Here is an 11,174-nt window from a genome sequence, read left to right on the forward strand (position 1 = left end):
TCTTTAAGGAAAAGACATTTTCATGAAAGTACAATCTAATTAATGCATGGCAGGACTATTCATGTTTTAATCCCAATAAAAAATTTAAAAAAAAATGTTTTTTGTGTGTACATTGTTTTGTATATTGCTTATATAAACACAACAACAGTGGATCAGTAAAGGGTTTGCGGGGTAGCCAGAGTTTGAACCCATGCCACAGGTGCATGGACTTAATATTCAGGTAATTTACATGGACAGGAGGATTGGTCCAAGTGGCCACAGCTAAAGCCATCACATCATTGTAGCCCTAAAAAAAAGACAGCATACTGTAAATGTGATGATTAACTCTCAGAAGGCCACAGTTTCTGTGTATATATATATATATATATATATATATATATGTTACTGTAACAGGCAGGTACTGAGTCTCTTGTTTCTGCACAAAATTTAAGACATGCTTCCCCCTAGTGGATGTTTTTTTTTTTTCCTGTGATGGTTACATGTTCGAAGTGATCATCTCTTTTTACAGATATACAAAATGTAACTGCTCAAACATAATAATAAAATACATATTATTTTGTGTAAAGGGGGTAAAAAACCCTGACCAACCTCAACTATCAGTCGTGGGCACACACGATGATCGCCGTGATCTGCACATAGTTTTCTGTGAAATGAAAAAGAAGAAAAAAACATTATTATTATTATAAATGATTCATTAGAACAAATGTAAAGCACGGTGACACATAACATGTTACCTAAACATGATTTTATATCTGTGTTTATTTTTTAAATTACATTAAATACACATATTTTACTTACTTAAGCTTATCTCCAACAACAAAAAAACACATCAAATATTAGGAATGTTAATGTGATATGTGTGATGTAATGTGTGCAACAAATATTTTCTTAAAGAACAATGAAAGTTGAATTTTAGTGGTGTCCAAAATTAATTGTTTCAATATTATTTTTGTAGAATTAAGTTTTTTAAAGATCAATAAACCTTGTGTAGTTTCTTAGTTTGTTTATGATACATGCAGGCAAGGACTGTGTGTTCTACCTTTGTATGAAGATGATGATGAAGGACTGGGTCAGATAGCCAAGGATGTCTCAAGGCCTCAGATGCCCCCATCCTCCAACTGATGACAAACACAATGGCACATATATATTATGTTAAAAAAAATCACCCACACGCACATTCGCACACACAGAATGACAGTAAAACAGCAGAATAAGACGATGGATACCTTTTATTCACAATGAGGAGTTTGGAGATGAAGTCTTTGGCTTCCTCGGACGTATCTACAAACTCTTGTTCCTCAAAGTTCCACTTACAGGCCAAGATGTTGTTCAGGGTCTCGTTGTCATCGTCGCCAAGGAAGGGACTGAGACCACTCAGACTAACAGGAAGGAGACAAACAGTCATTAGCATTATATTGTATACGTGTGTGCATGTGTTTATGTGTTTACTTACAGCATGTAGGTGATGACGCCGAGGCTCCACATGTCTGTGTTGAATGACACAAAGTCATAGTTGATGACTTCAGGAGCTAGAAACTCCGGAGTGCCAAAATTCACTCGCAGTTTCTCACGTGGTTTATATCTATGTGGGTAAAAGGACATTTCCATTTTGTATGAATACAGCAGTCAATACAACTCAATAAAATAGAAGCAGATGCAGGTACTTACATCCTAGCAAGACCGAAGTCGATGATTTTGATCTTATTCGTGACTCTGCTCACACACAGAATGTTTTCTGGCTGAAATTTGAAGTCATTGATTGATTGATTGATTGATTGATTGATTGATTGATTGATTGATTGATTGATTAAACTTCTGTAAAATAATATTACAATAAATATAAGTGACTTTGTTACCTTTAAGTCTAAGTGTAGGATGTACATTTTGTGCATGTGCTGCAGGCCGTCACAGATCTGCCTGATAAACACAACAGCGTCCAGCTCCATTAAAGTGTAGTTTTCATCAATGATCCTGTCAAACAGCTCCCCTCCACCAACACTAAGGTTAAAGACAAAATGTATAAAAAACAACACTCAAACACCCCAAATTTAAAGCATGTTACATCTACAGTATTGTTTTATTTGAGCATAATTATACACACTATCATGAATAAATTTGTCAAACAAACGTAACCAAATGTCTACTGGACATTATAGTAACTCTAGTTTAAAGTCTATGAAGTACAACTACTTGGTATACGCTGTTTTGAAAGAAATAATAAACATTATGTGCTGAAAATATAAAAGAAGGAGCATACTATTCAAGTACAAGGATGATGTCATTCCTTGACTCATAAGCTGCATAGAGCTGGATCAGGTTGGCATGGTCCAGATTATTCATGACCTGGATCTCATTCTTCACCACCTCCTACCAAAAACACAGGCGGAGGCAGACGGACAGACAGATGCAGAAGCAGACAAACAGATACCGATGCAGAAAAACACACAGACAAGCGAGCCAACACACACACAGACACGATGAGAGGTGTCAGCTGTTCTCTGCTATGAGACAATGCATCTTCTCTTCTAGGTCAAATATTTCTCACCTAGGTGAGAAGTATTCCCTTTGCTTCTGTTCCAAGTGGCCTTGTAGTGCACTAGTATGTATTGAATATCGGGCCCCTTGCTTTTTATATCATGTGGTGTTGCTCTCACTGTAGTATCAAAATAGCATTATTCATTATGATGACACTGAACGTTAGGGGCTGTACCTTTTCTTTCAGACTCCTGGCTTTGATGACCTTCGCTGCCAAAGTGAGACCGGAGGAGTTTTCAACACATTTGTGCACCTGGCCAAAACGACCCCTTGAAGAGAGAAAAAAAAAAGGTTGCTTAGTAACAGTCGCCAACTCTATGGCTGACCTCAAATCATACATCCTAGCAGCCTAGAAACAGCTGTGAAAGGGGACAGAGACAGTGTTTTATGTTTCCATGACAAATCAAAAACGGATCTTCCGTCAAACTGAGAGGTTTTAGGACAGTGTTGAGCTTAATCTGTTATTTCATTAAATCTGAGCTGGGCTGTGTCTCCTCTTTGAAGCCTTGGATTAACACTTAGTGATTAGCTACCAGCTGGCACCAGGGATACAGTTTCACATACCACTCAGTCCCGGAGTAAAAATAACTGCGGTGACTCTGGAGTTATGAACCAGGGGAGAGGATTGGAGAGGAGAGGAGAGGAGAGGAGAGGAAGGAGAGGGGGAGATTTACGCAATTAAGCTTTACGGGAACCTATTTCACACTGCCTTTGATCTGTGATAGATCAACTAGTCATCAGTAGCTTTCATTTTTTACATGACACAGAGATTTGAGAAGTACGGTGCTCACCCCCCCAGGACCTCCTGCCAGTTGATGGTGTAGAAGTTGATGATCTGGTTGGGCTTGGCAGAAACAATGTGGTGATTAAAAGGAGCCGCTGGAGGAGGAGAGGTGTCTAAAGTAGGATGGGGGAAGCCGAGAAAAGATATAATCTGTTTTAATAAGTTATGAGGAATGCGAGAACATAGGAGCTTCATTGTTAATTAATTACAGTGAGGCGTTTGAAAGGGCGCATGCTGCTATAATCAAGTTAGCACATTGTGCATGAAGGAGCTATGATAAACATCAGCTACAGGCACAGTTGTTGTTGTCGTTGTTTTCCCTTATACTACTGTACCGTACCGACTTAGCATTCACAGATCCTCCATGAAGACAGTAAGAAAGCATTTGTAGTATGAAATATAGCTGGACAAATACTGCATTTTTTTTAGGTCAATAATGTCAATAAGTGGGAGTTTAGAGAAATCAGATCGATATATCAGCTGATAGTATTTTCTTTTTAAATAAACAAATAACGGAATCCTTTAAATGTTGTAATTACAGTGGACTTAAACTGGGTTAAAACTGGGTAATTAATGAATTAGCCATGATTAGTGTCGAGGAGTCCTGACTCACCAATAAAGTACCGCTCTACATTTTCATCATCCTCCTTTTCTGCATCCATTTCTGCATCCTTTTCTCTTCTTTCTCTCTCCACCCTTTGTTTTAGGTCTAACTGGAGTTCAATTCCATCTGCCCGGAAGACTGCCCAGCCCTCAGACTCAAGCTTCTCTTCCTCCTCCTCGTTGTCTTCCTTCTTCTCTTCCTCTTGGCTCTTTGTGTTTTCCTCCACTGCAAAGTGTTCCTCGGTCACACAGAACTTGATACTTGTGGTGCTGACCTCTGATATCTGGTCCTGCGTGGCCTCTGGAGATGGGAAGGCATCTTTGTGGTCATCACAGCTGGAAAAAAAGTAGTGGTGTGTTTGTTGGGGTTTGTTTTGTGTCATTACAGCTTGTGTAGTTTCTAATGTGTAATCTGCCAATTTCTTTCTTGATTAATCTTTTATCGATAAAACATCAGAGAACTGTAAAGGTATCCATCACGATTTCCCAGAGCACAAGGTGACAACATCAACTGTTTTTCTTGTTCAGCCAAAATCCAAAAAATATTCAATTTACAATACCATAAAAAAAATCAGCTAATTCTTACTTAAAATGTAATGTTTGCATTATAAATGACTTGATTACTATGATTAGATGTTAGACTATTATATCAACTTATGTGTTGTGGATTCATTGATTTATTGACAAATCATTGCAGCTCTTATTGGGGTTAAACATAAAGTACCTTGAAGGGGCTTGCTCTTTTTTGTCCTCATGGGCAGCAGGCAACTCCGGGGCATAGGCTACTTCTTCATCAGGAGAAGCAACCTCTTCCTTCTTTTCCTCTGGGAGCTTTTCTTCCTCTTTCTCTTTCATTACATCCTCCACATCGAGCTTGGGTTCCTTCTCTGTAACCGCTGCCTCTGCCTCATGCAACTTTTCCGCAACCTCTTCCTCACTAACCGCCTCGTGTGTCTCAGCCACTTGCCAATCTTCACGCAGGTAGTCCACCAAGTTGCAAGCATGGGCGTCAGGTTGTTGATCTTTCTCTTCAGGGGACACTCCAGCCTCCAGATCCAGAGATCCAGGGGTGAGCTGGTGACACGATTTCTCTGCATTCTCCTTGTTGAATTTCTGAACCTCTTCAAGAAGCAACATCTGCTTCTTCAAGGAGATATGTTCTACAAGAAATCATCACAGGATTTGGATTTAATCTATCACAACCTGTTATATACTGTGAAAGGTTATAGCGTACATTATGAGGTTGCCCACTATTTTACTCTGACTTTCTGAGCTTGGTTTCTGTGTCAAGAGTGTAAATGCTAGTAGGCCATCGCTGTATATGTAATAGAATATCACTCACATAATAACATAGTAAGATGCTTATAAAAGCTCTGAGTGCAAATTCATGTTTATATTGACATGTTGCTGCTGCTGTGTCTTGCTGATTATTTGAACTGGACACCAGAGTTTAAACGCTGACATATTTCTGTAGAATTAACAGTATGTTGATCTCAGCACCTGCTGTGTCTGGAGGCTTCATCTTATTTTGAGCTTTTGGACCCCTAGGGCTCAAAGGGGGCTTATCTGTCCCATCTTTACCTTTGTGGTCCTTCAACTGTGAAATAGAAATTAAAAAAAACAGTCAAAAGACGGACAATATTTCAACATTAAATCTCAGTTAAAGTGTTAAGGTTAAAAACATATTGTGACATTTAGAATTAGAACTTTGCTTTATTATTCCTTATAGTCTAAAATAAACAATTCAGTTAGGTCACACTGGTTCTATTTACTGTCCTACAGCTAACATTTTATAAAGCAAATGTTTTTCTTTCTAGCTCTGGTATATGTAAAAAGCTCACAGTGTTACATGTTTCTTATCGAGAAAATCAGCATTATAATATACGGAGTATGGAGGCAGCCCTTTAAGCTAAAATTTAAAGAACAAGGCACCAGCCTGAAGCCAGAAAGCACAAGCAAAAAGCACATACTTACATATAATAAATAAAAAGACAACTTCCTGTATAGATACAGACGCAATAAACCTACAAAGTTTCCACATTTGCGAGAGGCGAGGAAATGCTTTGGTCCATGGAGCTTTATCTTGGGAGAAGTTTGAGGAGAACTGGGCTCACATGCAGGGGTTATCCCTTGATTCCCTTTACTGGCTTTATTAGAGGTAGGTTTCTAGTAAAAAGACAAGATGGCAATGCTTAGTATGGTAATAAGAATGCACATGGTATGGAAGAAATATCACACGTTAAGAATGGATGTCAATGAGAGAGCCAGGAGGTTGATATGCTCAAGTTAGCGTCCCATGTAATAGACACAACATGAATCAAAAAACAATAAATAATTCAAGCAAATGACGGCGACAGGTTGATTTGATGAAGTTAGGGTAACATGTAAAACATACAATACAACAAATGAATCAAACATCAAATGAATAATTCAATGGCAGATACAATAATGACAAAAGCATGTATCCATGCACAGACTAACTTGCATGCTTTTGATTATTCATAGCAGATAGATAGACAGCAGCAGGGCAGTGAATTTATAGCTTATCACTTGTCGCACTCAGCGATGGAATGCAATGCTGACTCTGAGCGGAAAATATTACAAGCGAGTGTAAGCTGTTGTTCAAATTTCTCAGCTGAGGGAACTCACTAAACACTCTCTCATCAGGTTAGCATGGAAAAACCTGTCTGGAACCTGGGGTGTCTCACATTCGTTCTCCGAATGCTGTCGTGAGGTAAACTGCAGGGGGGAATATTTCCAGTGCAGTGACAGCAGTGTTTTCTGGAGTTCAAAACTCTGATTGGGAGATTGGGGAAATGTGTGAGGAGGCCATACTAACAACAGTTACGATATATACGGTACAATATGTCACACCTCTGGAGGTGGAGTAAGATGGAGCAACCCCCTGACAGGTGCTCTGACGACCACAGAAATTCCCTGAAATGTGAGTCGCACGGAAGCCATCAGATTGGTATGTGGTCATTAATCATCAGGATGTAATCCAGCCATAACTTTATGATCCAAACTTTGAATTGGCTTGAATTAAATAATTGATGTCTTAATTTAAAACCCAATGTTGTACACTGTGCACTACGATGATATAAATATTCCTTCAAGTATATGATTACCTGACGTCACAGCCACGCAGATGAGTTTGCTCTTTGCTCGTAGTAGGTCATAGGAAAAGAGATATAACTCACACTACTGATGATGATATGGTGATAAGGTGCTTTGGTTGTTGGTGTAAGTGCAACTCATGCTTTTTATGCCAAGAAGCACTTAGTGACCTTTGTATAAGGTCATGGTCTGTTTTATGATTGTAAAATAAGGACAAAAACCTCCCGTTTTATTTCGAGGTGACTTCAGTCTCACCAGAAATGTTTTCAATTTTAATTTAATTTTAAAAAGCCAAAATGTAAAGTTAAAACATCAAGTTAAAACTGTAAATTCCATATCTTGACATACACGTGCAAAGCACAGTGACCTCACTGGGGTTATATTTACACAAGTACATATTTACTTTTTTCACTTTTCTGAACCTGCACCAGCAATTCCTGGAACACTGCATGCAGCGTTAAATACAGACATTTCCTGAAACCTCTAAATCAAGGGTGCTTTGACAGCACTATCAGCAGGATTTCAATAAAATGTTATGAAGAGCTATTTTTGCATTGCGAGAAGTTAAGCAATTAGCAAAGAATCACATGGCATAGCCTTTCGGCAATACCCACTGTAACACAGGGTAACTACTGGAAACTAGTGATGTAAAACACACCATGTCCTAACTTGCACAGTATTGCAATGGACACAAGCAAGACCAGTAAACAGTGTCAGATACAAGGCAGTAATTTGTCTCGTCAGTGTGAGAAGAGAGAAGGGGAGAAAAAAGACTGACTCATCACAATTTGACACCTAACTTCTGGCCGAGCTGAAGGGGTTAAAGCCCTTTTATTTTTTTTTATATATATTTATATTGTTTATTTATCAGGGACATCACCTATTAGACCACAACCACTGCAGCCCCGATCCAAAAACAGCATTTCTAAACTGTGTTACATCCATTTCACCCCTGGCCTCACCTCTCGTGCCCTGTCGGGGGGTTCCAGAGTGAGCCTCATGCCAAGGAGGCCATGTTCTACTCAGCATGGGCAAAGAGCCAACAACTATAAATGTGAGTTAAATTGGGGTTTTATATAAGCTAAAAGTGACATGTTTATTGTGCAGTAGCTTACATAACACTGTAAAATTTGCGTTCTTAATTACTTTACCTTCCATCAGCAGTTGGCAAGTGTAAATGCCAAATCCCAGACACTACCTTTCTAACCCAGCCCCAATATATGGGGTATTTAACACACAAGCCGTGTCACATTCATAGGCAAGAGAACTATTGGAGTAGCCAGCGTTGCTGCTGTGATCATTTTCACATGTTCTGCCAAGAACAAAAAGATCTTTGTGAGATCTAAGAAATCAAACTCATATATTTTGCAACACTAGAACAAGATGACTAGATGTCCTTAATGATGGATGGGCTGTGATATCTGGCGATACAAACTTAAAAATGTACATTTATAATCGAAACTGGCAAAATATTAAACCCATAATCCATATCAACAATAACAAAATTTGGATTATGTTTCTCCAAAACATACTTTATGCAAAAGAAACATAATGCAGCCTTTTCACATTTGGCTATACAGAAGCTATACACACCTGAAGAAGAAGATTTTTGTTGGCTCTTAGTCTCACCTTGTCAAGCTTGTTTATTGTTTCCGTAGATGATTTCCTCTTAACGGTTTGCTTGCCTTTATTGTCCTTAGGTTTGGAGCCCTTCCGAGCAGCAGGGCCTTTGAACATCAGTTCCATAACCCTGGAATTCTTCACCGTCTCCCCAATGAAGCTGATCATCTGCTGCATGCTGAGGACCAGCTTTTCCATCCCTTCGAGCTTCTGAGCCTGCTGCTCGGAACGCTGGTTCACCACCGACATTATGGTGCTCATCTCCTGGCATATCTCCCTCACCTCTCGCCCCATGACCTTAGTCTGGTTCATCATCTTGGGTGGAAGATGGATCTCCTCCTTGTCAACCTTCAGATTCTCCATATCCTTTTCAATGAAGTCAATGTCCTGAGACATCCCATCCAGTCGGTTGAGGACCTTCTCTTGAATGTTGATGAGCTTGTCCATCTTGCTGCTAAGTGACTCAATCCGATTTTGGATAAGGTCAAAGCTTGCGCCGTTGCCATCCCCTACCATTACCAAGGAACTCATGGCTTCTGGTGAATCACGTTAAGACACCAACCTTAGACAAAAATAGGACCAATAACGTCTGTGAAACAGACCAAAAGTTTTTTTCAAAAATCGTAGCCAGCTCTACCCTTCAGTGCTCCCTGTTGGTGTGCAAACTAATAAAGATACAGAAAAGTGAAACAGAAGTGCTCCAAGATTTTTTCTTTTGACATCACCAGCAATGCAGATAAAGATTTTTAACTTCTAAAACTCAAGTCAAATGAGCTCCGACTAGTATTAAGCCAAAAAAAAGCGTCTCTGTTTCTCTCACTCTTTATCCCTGGCGCCTGCTGCTCTCCACACTAGAAATGGTATTAAGAATGGAGTGAGCTGGTGTCCCTAAATGTAAATGGACAGCCTCTACGTCAGCAGGGGTCAAGTGTTCGGGGTGGGGGCTTGGCACTGCTTGGGCTATGAGACATTTGAGAGCATTTAAGTGTTAAGCCCACTACCGTCACTGCCCTGCTAGGTGTCAAAAAGCTCACTGTACACAGAACTTCTTCAGTGTGTAAGACAAGTGTGACAATGCTCATTCATTTTTACAATTTTTCCTATTCAAATGGCAATAACATTAACTCCTTGTGACAGATGGACACGCCTGGTCCACATTATTGAGTGGACCACTCAAAAAAAGGTGTCCAAAAAAAGGGAAGGAGCTTTTCAAAGTAAAAGAAGAGGTTTTATTGTCTTTTCTAAATAGTTGTGTTGACAATGAAAAAGTAATATAAAAATGATATTCATGGGATTGAAAAGCCTGATTGCTGCTGGTTATTCAGAACAGCTGAATGTCCAGGTACAATTGTGAATGAGAACCATGTTGTAATGCAAATCCTCTCCTTATCTCTCGAATGCCTGGAACTTGCACTCAGTGTGCGGGGAAATGTGAGGAACCATGTGACTCATGGCTAAGGGGACCTACAGTAAGATGTTGAGCCTGTCCACTGAAAGAAGAGATGGGTGACACGGATCATTTATACGATGCCTACTCACTGACAAAAACATCCACGATAACTTCCCTTAATAGAGTAAGGGATCCATTTTAACTTAGCCCTTGTAATATGACCATAATCCATGTTCCCTATGAATCAAAATATGCATGACTTCTTCTAACAACAACATGTGTTTATGTCAACAGACAGGGTATATACAGATATTAAATTCCTAAGCAAACACTGACCTACTACAACTTGTTACTCAAACTATTTCCCGACAATTTTGTCAAACTTCGCAATCTCATTTTGTCCCCATAAATTCATGGATAATAGAGAAATCCAAATTTGCTCAAGCCACCATTAAATACTTTTGACAACAGGGGCAAAGACTGCAAACTGAGCCACGGTGACCCCAGCCAAACTCCCCCTCACTAGGAGGAGCAGTGAACTTGGCAGCTAAAGTGGAGTCGAGTGGGGTAAGGTGAGGGGAAGGAAAAGGAAGGAGTTTACCTGTCAGCTCGTATTTATTGACAAGTCACCGCACCAGCTTGCATATTACTCTTTCACTCAAGATGGCTACAGCGGAAAGAACAAGTTACTCTGATGGGGCAGAAACAGATGGGAGTGAAATCAACCATCAATCACTCAGGGAAAGACAGGGACGCTCACACCTGTCCTTGCATGCCAACAGATGACAGACAACGTAGGTCATTTGTAGCATGTTGTGTCAACTTTCTTATGCAGTGGTGTGCATGGAACAGACTGCAAGAATAATGTAAAGTATTACTCTGCAAAAAGAAATGGATTCTGCCAAAAAGAATGGTTACAATTGCTATTCTGTTGCACATTACAGTATAGCATGCATGACTACATTTAATCGCTTAGAGGTGGGGGGGCACTTTAAGGTTATTAAATACTGCGGGGATATAAACAGACCCCTTGGCCTCTGAGGCGTATTACATAAAGCAAATATCGTGTTTATATCACTTACACTTTACAGTGAAACCAACGCCAAAGAAAGTAACAGCATCATG

General features: G+C 39.7%; 1 protein-coding gene across 1 annotated transcript; it reads right to left on the reverse strand.

Moving 5' to 3' along the window:
- Window positions 1-589: 589 nt before the first annotated feature.
- On the reverse strand, window positions 590-9,190 carry mylk4a (myosin light chain kinase family, member 4a). Its single transcript, XM_078264726.1, has 14 exons — window positions 8,669-9,190; window positions 5,951-6,088; window positions 5,423-5,519; window positions 4,638-5,082; window positions 3,933-4,258; window positions 3,327-3,432; window positions 2,711-2,804; window positions 2,258-2,367; window positions 1,857-1,998; window positions 1,669-1,739; window positions 1,454-1,582; window positions 1,227-1,379; window positions 1,040-1,118; window positions 590-643 (listed from the first exon to the last, which is right to left on the reverse strand). Exons 1-14 carry the CDS (start codon window positions 9,188-9,190, stop codon window positions 590-592), a joined length of 2,466 nt encoding a protein of 821 aa, XP_078120852.1.
- Between the last annotated feature and the right edge of the window lie 1,984 nt (window positions 9,191-11,174).

Source organism: Sander vitreus, chromosome 12 (assembly GCF_031162955.1).
Source record: "Sander vitreus isolate 19-12246 chromosome 12, sanVit1, whole genome shotgun sequence".
In the NCBI taxonomy this organism is placed as follows: domain Eukaryota; kingdom Metazoa; phylum Chordata; class Actinopteri; order Perciformes; family Percidae; genus Sander; species Sander vitreus.

Coding starts and splice junctions, on each gene's coding strand:
- mylk4a (XM_078264726.1), bottom strand. CDS start 9,190: ATGAGTTCCTTGGTAATGGTAGGGGATGGCAACGGCGCAAGCTTTGAC. Junction 2,805..3,326: donor TGGCAGGAGGTCCTGGGGGG/GTGAGCACCGTA, acceptor TCTCTCTTCAAG/GGGTCGTTTTGGCCAGGTGC. Junction 1,119..1,226: donor CTCCTCATTGTGAATAAAAG/GTATCCATCGTC, acceptor GTTTGTCATCAG/TTGGAGGATGGGGGCATCTG.